Here is a 21,503-nt window from a genome sequence, read left to right as displayed (position 1 = left end):
AGATTTCACCTAGTTTGTTGCCAGCGCAGCATGAATTCTGCCGGATTTCTTCTGAATCAACTGTAGCGGCAGCTGAAAGACGGTTGCGATAGCCAATCAGATCAGGAGTTGTTGACAGTAGCCTATCTAGGTAGCCTTACTTTAAACACGACTGTGATTGGATACTCACTTGTCACTCCCAAGTGAGTATCCAATCACAAGTTATTATCAACGAACTCAGGAAATAGCACCAGATCCACACCCGGATGGCAGAGAAATCACTCACTTTTTTTAACCCACAAAGAAAGAGAGCAAAATGTTGATTAGATGGCAAATATGTATTTTCAAGGCCATTTTCAAGAAGGATATTTAAAGAGGAACTAGATCTTGTGAGACGAGGTTGCCGACCTTGGAAAATAGCAAGCTGTTCCGGCAGTGAGATGGTTTGCCTGCCACTTACACTCAAATCAACGAACTACAAGCGGTACCACTGGCTTATACGGCGTTGGGTGGGTGCTACAAATTGTTAGTTCAAATATTTTCTTTATTTTTTCACATTTAATATGTTTTCAACAATTATCTGAATTTAAACAGTACCAATTAAGATATATTTTAATTGCTGATGCGAGTTTATTGATTTTTAAATACGCTGAAAAATAAGCCCGTTTTGTACACTGGTCAGGTGATTCAATGTCCAGTAGTGCTCAAGTATGTTTCTGTCAAGTATTTCTCCAGCCGTGGTCATGTGGTCACACTGAATTGTAACATTTATTTATTAACCTTTATTTAGATTTAAACCGATTCGGTATTCATTAAAACTACTGCTGGTAACAGAATAATTTAAATTATTACACAGTTTGCCTTTGAGAGTATTTGCACAACAAAATAAATTACCTATACTGAGTCACACCATCTTTTGTTATTTCACTATTGTTCAAAACAGATAAATGTGCCTGTTCTTTTGTTGGCAGGAAAACACTTTAAAGACGCGTGTGTACAAAAATATGTTTGTAACGAAAATGACTTACGTTTAGGGACGTATGTCTGGAACCTGAGTGCTCATCATCAGTCATCGTCAATCAAAGAAAAAATGCTTGCCACCCACATATAAGGGCGCCGAATGCACCGCTTAAAATTGCCCGCCAATATGTACGTGCCTGATAAGATTGCCCGGCACTACAATATGAAGTATAAATGATTAACACTTTGAATGTTAAGAGTATGTGAACCATTTCTACCTTGTTTACTTTCCTGACGACTTCCTTCAAGTTTTGCAATCCATCAGAAATCTAGCCATCCATCCATTTTTATATATGTCCCTCAAGCAACTAAAATGTGTCAAAATGTGGAGTGTTTTGCATATTACTCATCAGTCAATGGATTAAATGGGTGTATTAAATATATTAGCTACAAACAGACATTTTTACAAAGTCCACATAACTCAGTGGGCAAGTTGTTCGTTTTTGTATCACACATTTTTACTCTTCTGTGTTTGTTTTTCATTAATTGGACCTTGAGTTGGAAAGGTTGTCCAAATTAATACCTAATGAGTCTGTGCACTATACACTTGTGTAAAATACAGTGCAGGCCAAAAGTTTGGACACACCTTCTCATTTCAATGTGTTTTGTTTATTTTCATGACTTCTTACATTGTAAAATTGTCACTAAAGGCATCAAAACTATGACACCTGTGAAATGAAAACCCTTTCAGGTAACTACCTCTTGAAGCTCATCGAGAGAATGCCAACAGTGTGCAAAACAGTAATCAGAGCAAAGGGTGGCTATTTTGAAGACACTAGAATATAAAACCTTTTTTCAGTTATTTCACCTTTTTTTGTTAAGTACATAACTTCACATAGATAGCTAGATAGATTGATAGATAGATAGATAGATAGATGGATGGATAGATAGATAGATAGATAGATAGATAGATAGATAGATAGATAGATAGATAGATAGATAGATAGATAGATAGATAGATAGATAGATAGATGGATGGATGGATGGATGGATGGATGGATGGATGGATGGATGGATGGATGGATGGATGGATGGATGGATGGATGGATGGATGGATGGATGGATGGATGGATGGATGGATAGATAGATAGATAGATAGATAGATAGATAGGTAGATATAGATAGATAGATAGATAGATAGATAGATAGATAGATAGATAGATAGATAGATAGATAGATAGATAGATAGATAGATAGATAGATAGATAGATAAATCAATCAATCAATCAATGTTTATTTATATAGCCCTAAATCACAAATGTCTCAAAGGACTGTACAAACCATTACGACTACGACATCCTCGGAAGAACCCACAAAAGGGCAAGGAAAACTCACACCCAGGGAAAATTCACATCCAGTGGGACGCCAGTGACAATGCTGACTATGAGAAACCTTGAAGAGGACCTCAGATGTGGGCAACCCCCCCCCCCCCCCCCCTCTAGGGGACCGAAAGCAATGGATGTCGAGCGGGTCTGACATGATACTGTGAAAGTTCAATCCATAGTGGCTCCAACACAGCCGCGAGAGTTCAGTTCAAAGCGGATCCAAGACAGCAGCGAGAGTCCCGTCCACAGGAAACCATCCCAAGCGGAGGCGGATTAGCAGCGTAAAGATGTCTTCAACCGATACACAGGCGAGCGGTCCATCCTGGGTCCCGACGAGCGGTCCATCCTGGGTCTCGACTCTGGACAGCCAGTACTTCATCCATGGTCATCGGACCGGACCCCCTCCACAAGGGAGGGGGGGACATAGGAGAAAAAATAAAAGAAGCGGCAGATCAACTGGTCTAAAAAGGAGGTCTATTTACAGGCTAGAGTATACAGTTGAGTTTTAAGGTGAGACTTAAATGCTTCTACTGAGGTAGCATCTCGAACTGTTACCGGGAGGGCATTCCAGAGTACTGGAGCCCGAACGGAAAACGCTCAATAGCCCGCAGACTTTTTTAGATAGATAGATAGATAGATAGATAGATAGATAGATAGATAGATAGATAGATAGATAGATAGATAGATAGATAGATAGATAGATGGATAGATAGTAATGTATTGATTCCTTCAGAAGATTTCCCTCAGGAAAAATAAAAAATTACTGTGTTAATTCATAGTTTTGATGCCTTCAGTGACAATCTACAATGTAAATAGTCATGAAAATAAAGAAAACCCATAGAATGAGAAGGTGTGTCCAAACTTTTGACCTGTACTGTACGTGGTATTTAATAATGATCACTGTGGACTTCAGCCATTGGGTGGTATACCAAATTCCAATGTCTCTCTTAGGACAATCCGTCGGCTGTAGTATGGGGACCCCTGAATTAAGCAATTGTTTGGCGCACTACTAGGGGCCACAGTTTGAAAACACTGTTGAGATTTTTCCGCCTCTGAGTGGGTGGCACCTGGGGTATCAGATCAGATTCGCACGTGCCAGCTCAGGTCAGATCCTAGACGCGCCACTGAACAATGCAACATGCGTATTCAAAAAAGGTGTTAATTGACTCTGATAACTAATATTTTAACTGTATTAGCATGATCATTTTAAAATAGCATTGCAAGTAAAAACAACATGAACAGTATATATAGGAGGGAACAGAATTGCAATGTGTTGTTTTTAAAGTCTGAGGCAGGCTTGCCCCAGAAGACCTCAGGGGAGTTACAGCAGCCTGTGAAAAATAAAGACAAATGCTGCAAACCTGCTAAAAAGCTTAAGGTATATAATAAATGTATTGTTATATCTATAATCAAAATATACACAAAAAACAAAATAGGCCCCTCCAAAAATCTTTTATTGGGGTTTTTTGGGGAGTCAGGCAGAAGGCAGCTGTTTAATGTTTTCTGAGAGAAGGCTACACTTTGAAAGCATCTGATTTACTGTGTGATTTGTGGACATTGCGTGTATTTCATGCGTCGACTGTGTTTAAGGTATCCGGGCTTATGAGCAGCTTGGCTACAGAGCATTTGGCACTCCTGGGAAGATGGCGGCAGGTATCGCCATCACGCTGCAGAACATCGGAGGTGAGGTCACATGCTGCGATCCTCACACATACAGTAAAATACAAACGTAAAAAAAACAAGTGTGTGACATCTCCTGACATAGATTTTGTTTTGTTTTGGTGTGTTCTACAATATTTAGCGTTTAACTGTGTGTCTATTCACATTCCACAGCCATGTCCAGTTACATGTATATTGTCAAGTATGAGTTCCCACTGGTCATTCAGGCCTTCCTCAAGGTGGACAAGCCTGCAGGGTAAGTAAAGAGTGCATGGCATCCAATCCTTTTACGTCACATTATTGGTGAAAAGATGACCATTTTGCCTTGTAAATCGTAAATATCTAAAGGTAGCAGTGTAGTGAATTTATTTTGTCATTATCAAGGGTTATTTATAAAGCACCTTTAAAACAACAGCCAAACTGCCATTAAGTGCTGTAAAAGTTTTAAAAAATTACAACATTCAACTAATAAATTGATTGATAAAATAAATTAAAAAAACTCTGACAGGTTTTTAAAAAAATGGAAATAGCTAATAAAAGCAAATACCATATTTAAAAAATTACTAAAAAGTCTTGAAAAGTGTAGTTCAGATTGTTTTTTAAATCCAGTACATAAACATGTGTTATCAAAGCTGATTTAAAAGACAGATTCTTTAATCTGTAATCCTTCAGTTTTAAATTTGCAGGGATAGAGTTCAACAGTTAGGGTCCTGCAACTGCTCTGTCTTGTTTAGTTCTTCTAGCTCACATGACCTCAGTCATCTCACAGGAGAAAAAAGAGACAGCAATTCTAATGAGCATGGAGGGGCCAGTTTATTAAAAAAACAGTGGGGGATGAAATCACAGTAGGTGTATGTCATATCTGGCTGCTATTTTGTTTTGTTATTTTAGCTGTAGTCAATGCCTCATAGCGGTATTGCAACTTGCAGCTTTTTTAGCTTTCGTCCATTTTTCTGTGATCCAAATGTCATAAAATTCTTTAAAATTACTTTTAAAGAGTAATTAATTAAAGTTACTCATTAAGTATTTGAATTATTCACGAAATTACTCTTTAATAAATGTAATTAATTTCTGGGGAAAGTAATTAAGTTACCTACAAAATACTTCAAAATCTGCATTTGCATGTGTCTGTGCTGTTAAGTGAGTTGTGACATCATCGAGGGATTTCAATGGAGCTGTGTTTGTTAGCTTAAGGCGTTAGCAGCAGCAGTGTGTCCAGCTCTTTTGAATCTTTTCACCAGATTGTGTTACTTCTGCTTGATAAAGAGATTGAATGTGCTTCGATGGCTGTCAATCTTCTTGTCAAAAGAACTGTGTGTTGTATGGATGGCAAGTTTGTCATTTCAATCATTGATTTGTTTTTAGTTTTTGCATTGTGTACAGTATGTGCATATGTTGCTGTTTGCTGTGTCATAGTGTGATGGGGCCTCTTCCTATTTGATATCAGGTTCATTTTAGTGTGGTACGGACAAAATATTTCAGGGGGGCATTCAATATTTTCAGGGGGGCACCTGCCAAAAATGTTTTCCCGCCACGTGCTGAAAGCTGCACTGCTTTGTCTGTCCACAACTGATTGCTATGGGTAAGAAAAACACCTTATTTTTGTGGTTAATGTAACGCTATGTGTTTCAAACTATTCAAGCCATGAAATGTCCAAAAAATTAAAGAGTAGCCATTTGTATGGTAATTATGAGGTTGTAGAGGACTGTTGTTGATTCAATGTTGAGGTGCTAAAACCTTTTTTCTTGTTTAAAAGCTGGATACAATATTTGCACATAAATAATGAATAGAATAGAATACAGTTTTATTGTCATTATTGCAGTGAACAGGTTCAAAGAACAACGAAATTGGAGCACATCCGTTAAGGTGCATTTACAACATAATAATATAAATAGTAAAAAAAGATAGAAATAAGATGTATCTCTATATATATATCCACATACATGCATATATGCATACATATGCATATATATACGCAGATACATATAACATTATTGCACATTATAGTCCGAAAAAAAATAAAAATATTAAAAGACATGACACATGAGGGCTTCACTGCGTCTGCCTCACAATACGAAGGTCCTGCAGTCCTGGGTTCAAATCCAGGCTCGGGATCTTTCTGTGTGGAGTTTGCATGTTCTCCCCGTGAATGCGTGGGTTCCCTCCTGGTACTCCGGCTTCCTCCCACTTCCAAAGACATGCACCTGGGGATAGGTTGATTGGCAACACTAAATTGGCCCTAGTGTGTGAATGTGAGTGTGAATGTTGTCTGTCTATCTGTGTTTGCCCTGCGATGAGGTGGCGACTTGTCCAGGGTGCACCCCGCCTTCCGCCCGATTGTAGCTGAGATAGGCGCCAGCGCCCCCTGCTACCCCAAAAAGGGAATAAGCGGTAGTAAATGGATGGATGACACATGAGGACATGATGGACGTATTGTGCTCACTCGGTGCCTGTTTAATGCTACTATGGCTGTTGGGTAAAAGCTGTTTTTTAGTCTATTTTTGCCAGCTTTTAGCAGCCTATAGTGTCTGCCCGAGGCTAGCAGTTCTAGGTGGCATTGCCCGGGGTGGAATGGGTCTTTCAGGATGCTGTGTGCTTTCCTGAGACAGCGGGAGCTGTACGGGTCAGCCAGGGAGGGGAGGGGGCATCCGATGCTCTTCTGGGCGGTCTTTATGACCCTCTGGAGCGCCGTTCTCACTGCGGCCGTGCAGCTGCTGAACCACACGCAGATGCAGTAGGTCAGGATGCTCTCAATGGAGCACCGGTAGGACACCAGCAGTTCCTGAGAGACGTGGCTGTTCCTGAAAATTCTCAGGAAGTGCAGTCTCTGGTGTGCCTTTTTGATGGTAGTTGTGGTGTTGGTGCTCCAGGATAGGTCGTCGGCCAGGTGGACTCCCAGAAAGCGGAAGTCGGAGACCCTCTCCACGCAGTCACCGCTGATGATCAGGGGCAGGATGTTCGTTTTATTCCTCCTGAAGTCTATGACCAGCTCCTTGGTCTTGGAGGTGTTCAGGGCCAGGTTTTTAACTGTGCACCAATCCGACAGCTTCTCCACCTCGTCCAGATATACAGCCTCGTCTCCCTCCGAGATGAGTCCCACTACGGCGGTGTCGTCTGCAAACTTGATGATGAAGTTGTTGGAGTGGGCAGGTTTGCAGTCGTATGTGTAGATGGAGTAGAGAAGGGGGCTCAGCACGTAACCTTGTGGAGAGCCGGTGCTGAGGTTCAGGCTAGATGACATGTGGCGACCCAACTGCACCCTCTGGGGGCGGTTGGATAAGAGGTCCTTGATCCACATGCAGATGGAGTTCGATAGACCCAGGTCTGACAGTTTGGACACCAGTCTATCAGGTATAATGGTGTTAAATGCCGAACTATAATACACAAAAAGCAGCCGCACGTAGCTCCCCCCATCTTCAGGTGACCCAGGGAGGAGTGTAGGGCTGTGGCGATGGCGTCCTCTGTGGACCTGTTGGCTCTGTAGAGCCAACAGGTCTGAGGTAATATGGGTCCGTACCAGCTTCTCAAAGCACTTTATGGCTATAAGTGTAAGTGCAACTGGACGGTAGTCATTCAGGCATCTGATGGAGTTCTTCTTCGGCACCGGGATTATTGTGGAAGTCTTCAGGCATGCTAGGATGACGACCTGAGAGAAGGACTGGGTGAAGATCTTAGTAAATACTCCGGCCAGCTGGTTTGCACAATCCCTCAGTACCTGTCCCGGGACCCCATCTGGGCCCATAGCCTTCCTTGGGTTCACTGCCCTCAACGTGCGTCTCACCTCATGCTCCTCCAGTATTAGGGTGCAGCTGCCGTGGGTGTTAGATGGGGGTGTTGTGACGGCTGCAGGTGTTTTTCTCTCGAATCGGGCGAAGAAGCTGTTTAACTCCCCCGCTCGAAAGGCGTCGCCGTCAGCCAGTTACTGAGTCTAAAGTTGGCCCTGTGTTTTATTCCTTTCCATACCTTCTTGGTGTTGTTGCTCTGCAGGTGGTCTTCCATTTTCCTCCTGTGCTCGGCTTTGGCCTCTCTGATACCTCTCTTCAGGTTGGCTCTGGCAGCACTGTAGAGTGTCTGGTCCTGCGCTTTGAAGGCACTGTCTCTCTCTTTGAGTAAGCACTGGACTGTTATTGTCATCCAGGGCTTCCTGTTGGGGTAGACCCGGATGCGCTTGTCCTCTGTGACAGTGTCTATGCAGTGTTTAATGTACCCCAGGACCGCTTCTGTGTACTGCTCCAAGTCTGAGTTTTCAAAAACTGACCAGTCTGTTGTATCAAAGCAGTCCTGCAGGTGTTCCATGGCTCCCTCCGGCCATGCTTTGACAGTTTTGGTTGTGATAGGAGCACTTCTCCTTATTGGTATGTAAACTGGTAATAGGAGCAGGGACATGTGGCCAGACTTGCCTAATTGGGGAAGTTGTTTGGCTCTATATCCATTTTTTTTGTTGGAATAGACTTTGTCCAGTGTGTTAGCTTCCCTCGTAGCACACTTCACATGCTGATGACGTTTGGGAAGCACTTTTTTCAGGTCGACATGCTTAAAGTCCCCCGCTATGATGTGAACTGCGTCAGGATATTTGTTCTGTTGTGCACTGATTGTATCGTGCAGCAGAGCTAGCGCCGTGGTAGCGTTAGCATCGGGAGCTATATACATGTTTGTGATCAGGACAGCAGAGTACTCCCTGGCTAGATGGAAGGGTCGGCATTTAACTGTATCATATTCCAGATCATGGGAACAGTGGCTGTTAACTACCTTTAAATCTGAAGTCCAGTTGTTGTTTAGGTAGGTTAGCAATCCACCCCCACACCGCTTGCCGGTAGACTCTGCGTTTTTGTCCTGTCTGTGTGCTCTATGACTGGTTAGCTCCATGCTAGCGTCTGGAATTGAGGACGCCAGGTTTCCGTAAACAATAGGGCGCGGCTGTCCATCACGGTGTTTTGTGCTACACGGAGCCTCACCTCGTCCATCCTGGCCTCTTCACCATGAGGAGCGAGCGATCTTGCATTAGCCAGGAGTATACTTGGTATCGCCAATCTGTTTGGGTTCATTTTTAGTCCGGCTAACACGCCGCCCTTTTGGCCACAGCGTCTTCGCCTCCGCCTCCGCCTTGCCAGGCACGGTAGCCATGGAGCTCCAGGGCTATGTGCTAGCTACTCCAGGATGTTGTGTCGGCTCGTAAAATCCACCGAAATAGCCTGCTCAGACCGCAATCCAAGCTCCAACAAATCGTTTCGCCTGTACATAACCTTCGCCAAGCAAGTTGGTGACTGGGCTAGTAATAAACTATATATAAACAATAAAAACAATACACCTAAGGGAAGAGCCTGGGACGTCGCGTCCATGCGCGCCGCCATCTTGGATCATCTACTGATAACGTGTTTGGATGTATTCATTAAATCAATGTATTTTTGCCTGCCAATTCAAAGTAATATTTTGATATTCACACAACTCATCTGTGCATAAATTACGAGACTACTCTTTAGAGATGGTAACCATGAGTTGTCGTTTGGGGTAGAGTTCAGCTTTATAAAGGGTACTTCAACAAGTAAACAGCCCTGTATGTACTTTATTATCATAACTGTAAGTATCTTGGGGTAAATTAATAATTGATGCACAGATGAGATGTGTCAATTTCAAATTATTACTTTGGATCACTTTTTGGCACCCAAGAATAAATTGATTTAATGAATACATTCAAAGACTTGATTAATATGTATTATGTGCATGAACAAAAACAGTTATTATTGTATGTAGCTTATAAACAAGAAAAAGGTTTTAGCACCTCAACATTGGATCAACAACAGTTGTTTGCAACCTCTTTAATACCATTAACATGAACAACTCTTCAATTTTTCGGACACAATACATGCTTAAATAATTTGAAACACCAATTGTTTTGATAACAACGAATATAAAGTTTTTGTAGGTATGTAAGTATCAGTTGTGAACAGAGAAAGCAGTGAAAGTTTAGTGATCGATGCGCGCTCTTGTAGTAGCAAGTTAATAGTTGTGATGTCACGATCGATGACTGCTGCTGATGGCATCATAGGAGTAAAAATCAAATGAGTCTGTCAGAGTTATTTGGTGATGAATCGCAAGATGCAGAGAAGGAGGCAGGGATTGAATGAAAAAACATGATTTAATATAAAATATTAGAATAAGAACAAAAAAACGGCATAAACAAAAAGCACGCACGTGGGCGGAATAACAAACTAAGGGAGCTAGCACTGGGAGCCAGAAAACAAAAAGGAACTTTAGCATGGAAGCTAGTGGGTAGCAAACAGAAAAACTGAAAACAGCTAATGGCTAACAAGAACAGCTTACCGCTACGACGACCAGGACAAAATGTAGCACGACAGGTAGTAGCTGTAACGATGCCAGACACGTTAGGTAGCAAAGACACAAGAACGACAGTGGCAACAACAATAATCCAGCACTGACTGGAAGACACATTGGGTACAAATAGGAGCAGGCTGATTGACAACGGGTGTGGCCAAGTGCCAATCAGCCGCAGATGAGGTGACAACAGCACACAGGGAGACAAACAGGAAGCTGAACCAAAATAACAGCACTTGACAGGAACTAAAGACAGGAGATACTAAACACAGAGGAAACAAAGACAAATGCAGAGGAAAAAACTAAAACATAGACAAACTGTCAGGGGAATGCCTGACAGAGTCGTCTTTACTTAATCCCAGTTGTACACATAATACGATAAAGAAAATGTTAAAGCCACACATTTTGGTTTTGTTTTTGGCGGGATTAATGACTTCCTCATCTAAAGGGGGAAAGGCATTTGACAAGCTTGGCTATCATTCTTAAATTTAAGATGGCGGCGCCCGGATGGGCTGCGGCGCAGAGAAGCTCCTGGTAAAAATGGAACATTTGGCAAAAATACCGTACAATTCTGCAAATTTCACGGCTGGCTTACAGCGTGGACACTCCGTGATCACTTACGACCGCCAGACAATTCTGGATGTGGATAGATCGGGCTGTTTTGGACTGAAAGACGCGTGCTTGCTGGACCTACTAGCTAGCATGGGAATACTTCGCCGGCTACATCCAGCGGCCTGTGAAGCAGCGGAGTAGAGTACCAGCGGAGGCCGTCAAAAAAAACAGACGCAAGCGGTGTGATCGGAAGCAGAAACGCGAATGCCGAGCGGGGCTAAAAACAAAGCAAAAGGCTAATCCCCACAGAACACCGCTTCCCTCCATCCTGAAGCTGGATTTAAAAGGAAGACATGAGCCTACAGGTCTAGGTAAGGAGTCAGTTAAGTTAGAACAAGTTTTTTTTGCTTTGACTGTTTTAGAGTTGGACATGTGTTCTACTGAGGTGGCAAATTATGATGCGTTCAGTTTATCAAAGCACCAAGCAAACAATCGGAACATGTGTTCTACTGAGGTGGCAAATTATGATGCGTACAGTTTATCAAAGCACCAAACAAACAATCGGAAAATTCTTGTCATATCAATTCCTAGATATGGTCGTAGTTATTTTAAGTGCACTACGCATAATAAACACAACATTATTAATATTGCTACTACGGATAATTTGATCAAAAATTCCCTAAAACAGCCCACTACCTATAATATAGACTTTTTAAACATAAGATCATTGTCTCCCAAAACGTTATTAGTTAACGAGGTCATCAAAGACAACAATCTTAACGTCATCGGTCTCAGCGAAACAAGGCTTAAACCAGACTACTTTTTTGTGCTTAATGAGGCATATCCACCTAATTATATGTATGCGCATATTGCCCGTCCACTTAAAAAGGGTAGGGGGGTCGCACTAATAGACAACAAAAACTTTAACCTTAGTCCTCACATAAATAATAAATATAAATAATTTCAAGTGCTTACTATGAGGTCTGTCACACCGCTGCCTCAATAACTGGCTGTTATCTACCGCCCACCAGGAACTTATTCGGACTTTATCAATGAATTCTCAGAGTTTGTTGCTGATCTAGTGACGCACGCCGATAATATAATTATAATGTTGGAATTTAATATCCATATGAATACCCCATCGGACCCACCGTGCGTGGCGCTCCAGACTATAATTGATAGCTGTGGTCTTACACTAATAATAAATGAACCCACGCATAGCAACGGTAATACGATAGACCTAGTGCTTGTCAGGGGTATCACCGTTTCCAAAGTTATGATACTCCCGTATACTAAAGTAATGTCCGATCATTACCTTATAAAATTCGAGGTTCAGACTCATGTTCGGCAAACTAATAATAATAATAATTGCTATAGCAGCCGCAACATTAATGCTACCACAACGACAACTCTTGCTGACCTACTAGCCCTCGGTAATGGTACCATTCCCAAAGTATGTGGGCTCTACTGATAATCTCACTAACAACTTTAACAGCGCCCTGCGCGAAACCATTGATAGTATAGCACTGCGGAAGTTAAAAAAGGCTCCAAAAAGGCGTACCCCATGGATTACAGAAGAAACTAGAGCTCAGAAATTATTATATAGAAAGCTGGAACGCAAATGGCGCACAACTAAGCTTGAGGTGCACCATCAAGCATGGAGTGCTGGTTTAATAACTTATAAACGCATGCTTACCTTAGCTAAAGATAAATATTACTCAAATCTCATCGACCTTAATAAAAACAATCCTAAATTTTTGTTTAGTACGGTAGTCTCGCTAACCCAACAAGGGACTCCTTCCAGTAGCTCCACCCACTCAGCAGATGGTTTTATGCAATTCTTTAATAAGAAAATTGAAGTCATTAGAAAGGAGATTAAAGACAATGCGTCCCAGCTACAACTGGGTACTATTAACACAGATACGACTGTACATACGGCGGATACTGCCCTCCAAAATAGTTTCTCTCGTTTTGAGGAAATAACATTAGAAGAATTCTTACAATGTGTAAATGGAATAAAACAAGCAACATGTTTACTTGACCCACTTCCTGGGAAACTTATCAAGGAGCTTTTTGTATTATTAGGTCCATCAGTGCTAAATATTATAAACGTATCACTTTCCTCTGGCACTGTTCCACTAGCATTCAAAAAATCGGTTATTCATCCTCTCCTTACTACCGACCGGTGTTTCACCTTCCATTTATTTAAAAAATCCTTGAAAAAATTGTTGCAGAGCAGTTAAATGAACACTTACCGTCTAACAATCTATGTAAAACCTTTCAATCCGGTTTTAGGGCAAATCACTCTACAGAGACAGCCCTGGCAAAAATGACTAATGATCTATTGCTAACGATGGATTCTGATGCATCATCTATATTGCTGCTCCTCGATCTTAGCACTGCTTTCGATACCGTTGATCATGATATTTTATTAGAGCGTATCAAAAAACGAATTATGTCAGACTTAGCCTTGTCTTGGTTTAACTCTTATCTTACTGACAGGATGCAGTGCGCCTTCCATAACAATGTGACCTCGGACTATGTTAAGGTAACGTGTGGAGTTCCCCAGGGTTCGGTCCTTGGCCCTGCACTGCTCAGCATCTACATGTTGCCGCTAGGTGACATCTTACGCAAATACGGTGTTAGCTTTCACTGTTATGCTAATGACACCCAACTCTACATGCCCCTAAAGCTGACCAACACGCCGGATTGTAGTCAGCTGGAGGCGTGTCTTAATGAAATTAAACAATGGATGTCCGCTAATTTTTTGCAACTCAACGCCAAAGAAATGGAAATGCTGAATATCGGTCCTGCTAGACATCGGCCTCTATCTAATAATACAACTTTAATATTTGACAACCAAACAATTAAACAAGGCGACTCTGTAAAGAATCTGGGTATTATCTTCGACCCAACTCTCTTCTGTTTAAATATTGCCCTTTTTTTCCCTGCTCCGATGTAGAAAAAAGCCCATGGCGGGCACGGCTGAATCTGTGGGAAGGCATGGCCCGCCAGGGACTCTGGGACTGGTTTGGTGCTGCTTGTGGCTTTAAAGGGGAACATTATCACCATTTCAAAAGGGTTAAAACCAATAATAATCAGTTCCCAGTGGCTTATTTTATTTTTTGAAGTTTTTTTCAAAATCTTACCCGTCCCGGAATATCCCTAAAAAAAGTTTTAAAGTGCCTTATTTTTGCTATCTTCGAAGCCACTGTACATTTTCCTGTGACGTCCTCCAGTGCTGCCAATACAAACAAACAATGGCGAATAGCACAGCAAGATATAGCGACATTAGCTCGGATTCAGACTCGGATTTCAGCGTCTTAAGCGATTCAACAGATTACGCATGTATTGAAACAAATGGTTGGAGTATGGAGGCAGATAGCGAAAACGAAATTGAAGAAGAAACTGAAGCTATTGAGCGAATAGCTATTGACGCTATTCGGCCATGTTTGCCTTAGCATCGCCGGTAAAATGTGCAGACCAACGATCGGAAGTTTCGCATCTTCTGACACTGGATCAACTTAAATCCATCGATTGGTAAGTGTTTGTTTCGCATTAAATGTGAGTGGAGGGAAACGCTGGATGTAAATATAGTTTGAAATGTACATACAGCTAGCCTAAATAGCATGTTAGCATCGATTAGCTGGCAGTCACGCCACGACCAAATATGTCTGATTAGCACATAAGTCAACAATATCAACAAAACTCACCTTTGTGATTTCGTTGACTTTATCGTTGCAAATGCATCTGGAGGTTATCCATACATCTTTGTGCCATGTCTGCCTTAGCATCACCGGTAAAATGTGCAGACACTCCGGCACATTCAAAGGGGGTCTGACGGCAGATTTCTTGCCACTTTCGCATCTTCGGGCCAGTGGTGCAACTTGAATCGCTCCCTGTTAGTGTTGTTACACCCTCCAACAACACACCGACGAGGCATGATGTCTTCAAGGTTCCAGAAAATAATCGAAAAAACGGAAAATAACAGACCTGAGACGCGGTGTTTGGAATGTGTTTGAGAAAATGAAAATGGCGGCTTTATTACCTAGGTGACGTCACGTTCTGACATCATCGCTCCGAGAGCGATAAACAGAAAGGCGTTTTATTCGCCAAAATTCACCCATTTAGAGTTCGGAAATCGGTTAAAAAAATATATGGTCTTTTTTCTGCAACATCAAGGTATATATTGACGCTTACATAGGTCTGGTGATAATGTTCCCCTTTAACTAGTAAAGATTTTCCTGCATTGAACTTGTTGCACTGATAATGCTGTCTTGTTGTTGACATACATAAAACCACATCAAAAGTAGCGTGACACGTTACATCAACAGAATAGAATAGATAGAATAGAAAGTACTTTATTGATTCCTCGGGGATATTCAGCACCACAGTTCGCTCATAATAAACAATAATAATAATAAATAATATATGACATATATTATATATGTAATGTATAATATATGAATAATATAAATATATTCTACATATATTCTACATTTAAGTGCAGTCAAGAAGGAACATATGCATTATACAGTCTGATGGCTGTCGGTATGAAGGACCTCCTGTGTCGTTCCGTGTTGCATTTTGGGAGTCTGAGCCTTCCACTGAACGTGCTCACTCTCTCCGCAAGGTCCGAGTGTAGTGGGTGGGAGGTGTTGTTCATAATGGCTAGGAGTTTTGCTAGACTTCTCCTCTCTGACCCCACTGCCAGAGAGTCCAGCTCCATTCCCACCACGTGACTGGCCTTCTCTACCAGCTTGTCCAGTCTGTTAGCGTCCCTCGCTCTCAGCCCGCTGCCCCAGCAGGCCACGGCGTACAAGAAGGTGCCCGCCACCACCGACTCGTAGAACATGTTCAACATCTTTGTACAGACGTTAAATGATCCTAGCCTCCTGAGGAAGTAGAGGCGGCTCTGTCCCTTCTTGTAGAGGGCCTCAGCGTGTTTTGACCCATTCAGCTTGTTGTCGATGTGTACTCCGAGGTATTTATAATCCTCAACCATGTCCACATCGGCCCCCCTGATGGAAACAGGGGTCGCAGGAGTACTCCTCCTCCTTCCCAGGTCCACAACCAGCTCCTTGGTCTTTGTCACATTGAGCTGTAGGTGGTTATTTCCACACCATGTGACAAAGTCTTCCACCAGTGCCCTGCTATCGTTAACGGCATTGTAACAGACCTTCAAGTAATTAATTAGATTACTCGTTACTAGTAAAAGTAACGGTGTTACTTTCGTCATTATTGAATAACGCTGTTGTTACGAACAGTGTTTATGACCCCTTCAAGAAGTAGGTAAAACTTCGACTTGTAGTTTTTAAAATTGTCCACCATCTTTTTTTGTAGACCAGATTCTCCACACTGCATTTACTTGATCTATTGAAGATGTTTTTTTAAACAATTGTAAGACAATGTTGTGAGTGTGGATTAATTGCTTTCACGTAAAGGCAACTTAATATGAAGTCCATTTAACATTGTCTGCACAAATAGAAATGATGAACTATTTAGTTGCTTTGACACAATGATTACCAAAGGGACTCACACAAAGACCTAGTTGTATCACCCAGATTCACAAACAACCACAGTTCACCCTCCCTGCCTCCCTCATCCATTAATTTTCTAGTTTTTCACTGCCTTCTCAGTTGGACATCAATGCACTTTAACGTCCATTAAAAAGCCATCAACCTGTCATTTAAATCCCCTCCAAACTGCTTTGGTGAAAATCTACCTCCCCTCACTAATCCACTTTATTACTAATATCAGCTATTCTACTCTCACCACTGGAATTGTTCCCTCAGCTTTCAAAATTGCAGCTTTCAAAACAGCACCCATAACAGCAATTTTGAAAAAAAGCAAAAAAAAAAAAACAGGCTCAGATTCAAATAATTTTATTAACATTTGTCCCTTTTCAAATCAGCCATTCATTTAAAAAGTCCTTGAAAAAGCTGTCTCCTCCCACCTTCACTACCATCTACTGTTAAGTAACCTATATTAACAATTCCGGTCTGGTTTCCGCCTCCTGCACGCAGCACTGAAACAGCACTTGTAAAAATAACAAACAATCTCCTCCTGGCAGCTGTTTCTGGTCTTCTCAATATCCTCATCATTTTAGATCTTACTTCAGCCTTCGATACCATTTCACACACTGTCCTCCTCAACAGATTGCACAGTATTACCATCACAAACCCACCCCTTCTGTTATGTACCGGCCAAAGGGAAGGAGGCGACACCAAGGCAGAACTGCGGTTTACCAGGTTTTTTGAAACCTTGATGAGTGTGTGGGGTGTGTATGCTACCACAAGTGAATGAGTGCGGACGATGTGTAGAATTAACAATGTAAGTTTTACCAGGGGTTGTTGTCGGTGCGTGTTGTGTGACTCTTTCGTCGAATCCAAGGGGCAAGGCGAAGAGGCAGTCGGTAGGGAGGCAGGCAGTCGGGGGTTGGAGAGAGGCAACGATGTTTGAGTTCAAGCAGAGGTCAAGGGTCGAGGGAGGCAAGCAGGAATCCAGGTGGAGGTCGTGAGGCAGGACAAGATCACAGGCTACAGGGAAGACACTGTGGAAGACACAAGGGACATCAAACACGGGAACGAGGAAGAGCACAGAGAAGGCGAGCAAGGAACGAGTGGTGCCAGACGTGATGCTTACTGTGAAAGATAGGCTACGTTCTGGGGAATGTCTCCTTGGTCCGCTGGCTTTTATGCCGCTCCCTCTCGTCAAGTTCTGGTGCTCTGATGCACAATTGTCTGCAGCCTTGTTGCTGCGTGGGTGTGCCATGCCCAGGGGCGTGTCCAGACGAGCAGCCAGAGGAGGAACTCTGACAAACAGTTGCAGGAGGAATGCGGGTACGAGTCCGCGCCGTGACTCGTATTCGTAGATCATATCTCTCTGACCACACTCAGTTTGTTCAACTCCGTTCATCCTTATCCCCTCCGTCTCCCTACGCTACTTTTACTCCGTTCCATTTATCTACATTCAGCTCGCTACTTGCTACTTTTTTTATCGATCTATTAATGTTTGTTTTGGTTAATGACAGAGCTTCAAAGTAGAATCTACGCATGCCTGCGTTTCACCAATCACATGCAGTCACTGGTGACGTTGGACCAATCAAACAGAGCCAGGCGGTCACATGACCCGACTTAAACAAGTTGAAAAACGTATTGGGGTGTTACCATTTGGTGGTCAATTGTACGGAATATGTACTGTACTGTCCAATCTAATAATAAAAGTTTCAATCAATCAATCAAAAGTGTAAAGGAAAAAAGACACTTTTTATTTCAACCGTACTTCCCGTCAAAAGTCTAGAGACTGATCGCACAGTTCCTGTCTTCACAATAAAAGTGCCGCTCCATCGCGCCTGCGCTAACAAAATAAGAGTCTCCGAAAGCCAGCGCAAACAAGCTAGTAAGCTACGGAGTTTGCCGCCAATGTATTTCTTGTAAAGTGTATAAAAACAAATATGGAAGCTGGACAGATAAGATGCCAAAAACCAACGACTTTCATGTGGCATTAGACAGAAAAGAGGAACTTTCTTTCTCCTCCATTTGAAAACGTGGACGTCTGATTCCAATCATCGCAAGTAATCAGAATCAGGTAATACACCAACTTATATTCTTGTCTTCATGAAAGATAGGAATCTATATGTTAAACATGCATGTATACTCATTAAAACACCTTCAACATGTCAACAAAAATGGCAAAATAAATAAATATAAATTATATACTGTATATATAAATGTAAGTATATATATATACATACATATATACATATATATGTATATATATATATATATATATATATATATATATATAAACATATATACATATATATGTATATATATATATATATATATCATATGTGTGTGTATAAATGATTTGTGTGTGTAGGTATGATATGTGTGTGTAGAAATGATATGTGTGTGTATGTATATGTATATATGAGGTAGATCACCTCGACTTGGTCATTTATTAAGTAATTAATAAACGTTGAAAAACTTATTGGGGTGTTACCATTTAGATGTCAATTGTACGGAATATGTACTGTACTGTGCAATCTACTAGTTTTACAAGTTTTAATCAATCAATCAATCAATCAAATCAATGAATGCCTACTATGGCTATGGTGCTGTTAAGTTATTGTGGCTCAATGTGCCATTTTTTTAATTTTATTTTAATGTACTATTATTTAATATATATTATTGTTTTAGTTGCTTAAGAGATATTCCTGGCTCAGAATTTGCTCATTGCTATTTTTATGTTTTTGTGCATTATTTGTTGCCGTAATCAGGTTACTCATCAGTTACTCAGTACTTGAGTAGTTTTTTCACAACATACTTTTTACTTTTACTCAAGTAAATATTTGGGTGACTACTCCTTACTTTTACTTGAGTAATAAATCTCTAAAGTAACAGTACTCTTACTTGAGTACAATTTCTGGCTACTCTACCCACCTCTGCCAATTGAAAATAACTTTCCTAACTTTCAAAGCTATTCATAACCTTACCCCTTCATATTTGTTTGACCTGCTACGTGTCGTCCCACCCTTACGTTACCAAAAACCCTCGTCACCTATCCATTTTACTGTCCTCTTAAATAAAACAAAGCCTTCAGCCGCTCAGCCCCTCATCTTTGGAACTCACTCGATTTCCCTCTTTAAATGAAGACTCAAAACACACTTATTCCTATCGCTGTTGTTGTTTTTTTTATCCACTTGGCTTTATTGTATGTGTTTTTGTTTGTATGGTGTCCTTGAGAGCCTTTAGCTTTGTAACTAAAATTTATTTTTATTATTCCATACACCATCCTTACTCATGGTTCCAACTTTTGTTTCTTCTTTATGGTGTATTTAACATTGTTTTCCTTAAAACTGAATTTGATTGATATTAAATAATCCAACCAAGCAAGTGATATGTTTGTAGTGACAATATAACAACACATTAATTCCTAATTTAATCAAAAACACACAGTGTAGCTGCACTGTACTCTGGAAAAAAGAGTCACTTAATGGTAGTCAAGTCTGACCCCTGAAGGCGGACGTCAGTATTGCCACTTGTAGTTTTAAAGCTGTAGACCAGGGGTCTCAAAAACGCGACCCTCGGGCCAATTGCGGCCCGTGAGACGTTATTTTGCGGTCCGCACCTTAATATGAAAGTTTATTGTTGGTGCAGCCTGCAAGTTTTATATGAATGGCGCTTTACAGCGTCATACTTGTATACCCTCGATTTTTCCGGGAGTCTCCCAATTTTCAGTGTCCCTCCAGGGGTAATCATTCTCTCGAATTTCATCCAAACATCCATCCATCCCATCCATCCATTTTCTACCGCTTATTCCCTTTTGGGGTCGCGGAAGGCGCTGGTGCCTATCTCAGCTACAATCGGGCGGAAGGCGGGGTACACCCTGGACAAGTTGCCACCTCATCGCAGGGCCAACACAGATAGACAGACAACATTCACACAATAATATTAATAATACAAATTGTACAAACAGCGTGCCAGCTCAGCCACATGTTGTATTTGGCTTCTGTAGACGCAGTAAGCGACTGCAAGACATAGTTAAGTTAAAGTTAAAGTACCAATGATTGTCACACACACTAGGTGTGGCAAAATTTGTCCTCTGCATTTGACCCATCCCTTTGTTCACCCCCTGAGAGGTAAGGGGAGTTAGTTGATCAACAGCCACACAGGTCACACTAAGGGTGGCCGTATAAGGGTGACACTGTTACAAATATGTGCCACACTGTGAACCCACAACAAACAAAAATGACAAACACATTTTGGGAGAACCTCCGCACCGTAACACAAAATAAACACAACAGAACAAATACCCAGAATCCCATATTTGCGCATATTTGTAACAGTGATAAAGTTGTTTATACGGCCACCCTCAGTGTGACCTGTATGGCTGTTGATCAAGTATGTCTTGCAGTCACTTTTGTGGGTCTGCAAAAGCTTCATACAATATGTGACTGGGCCGGCACAATGTTTGTATGGTGGAAATGCGGACGCTAAAGGCAGCGCCATCACGGTACGCCCTTAATATTGTTGTCCGGGAGAATGGTTGCCCCGGGAGATTCTCGGGAGGGGCACTGATACTCGGGTGTTTCCCGGAATGATCGCGAGAGTTGGCAAGTACGTTGCAAGGGCGGGAAAGCCATTCAAAGAAGGTGAATTTATTAAAAGGTGCACGTTAGATTTTTTTAAGAAATATTTTTTTGCGGTCCTGCCTCACCAGGTTTCTGCATCCAGTGGCCCCCAGGTAAATGAAGTTTGAGACCCCTGCTGTAGCCTAATCTTTTTTTGTAGTCCAATTGTCGTGATGATTATGCAACCTCTGCAGGCAGAGGCTGGTTGAATCCCTCACATAATCATGGTAGCAAAGCAATGAAATAGTTCACCATCTTTATTGATGCAGACCATGCTAAGTGGACTTCACATTAAATCGTGAAAGCAGTTCAAAATCACTCATAACATGTTCTTATTAGTGTTTAAAAAACATTCTTCATAGACTAAGTAGATACAGTGTGGTGAATCTGGTCTACTTCTTCCTGTGGGGGTCATAAACCATTATGATGTTTTGAATACCAAAAAGGTGGCGGTAAGCTTCAAAAGTTACAAGTTGCAATACCCACCTTTGCCTGGA

At 41.6% G+C, this 21,503-nt stretch overlaps 2 protein-coding genes across 4 annotated transcripts in view; one reads left to right on the top strand and one right to left on the bottom strand.

The window, feature by feature from the left end:
• The window catches only part of LOC133570037 (sodium-coupled neutral amino acid transporter 3-like), a 171,395-nt gene that overhangs the window by 101,865 nt on the left and 48,027 nt on the right, over positions 1–21,503 (top strand). For all 3 annotated transcript variants that reach the window (XM_061922672.1, XM_061922670.1, XM_061922671.1), the window contains 2 exons: positions 3,915–4,007; positions 4,158–4,239. In XM_061922672.1, coding sequence (XP_061778656.1) covers positions 3,915–4,007; positions 4,158–4,239 — 175 coding nt within the window. The remainder of the gene's footprint in view (positions 1–3,914; positions 4,008–4,157; positions 4,240–21,503) is intronic.
• Positions 15,219–17,956, bottom strand: LOC133570038 (uncharacterized). Its single transcript, XM_061922673.1, has 2 exons — positions 17,514–17,956; positions 15,219–17,421 (listed from the first exon to the last, which is right to left on the bottom strand). Exon 2 carries the CDS (start codon positions 16,105–16,107, stop codon positions 15,379–15,381), a length of 729 nt encoding a protein of 242 aa, XP_061778657.1. The 5' UTR covers positions 16,108–17,421; positions 17,514–17,956; the 3' UTR covers positions 15,219–15,378.

Source organism: Nerophis ophidion, linkage group LG16 (assembly GCF_033978795.1).
Source record: "Nerophis ophidion isolate RoL-2023_Sa linkage group LG16, RoL_Noph_v1.0, whole genome shotgun sequence".
Taxonomy (NCBI): Eukaryota; Metazoa; Chordata; class Actinopteri; order Syngnathiformes; family Syngnathidae; genus Nerophis; species Nerophis ophidion.
This window is presented reverse-complemented; position numbering and strand designations above follow the sequence as displayed.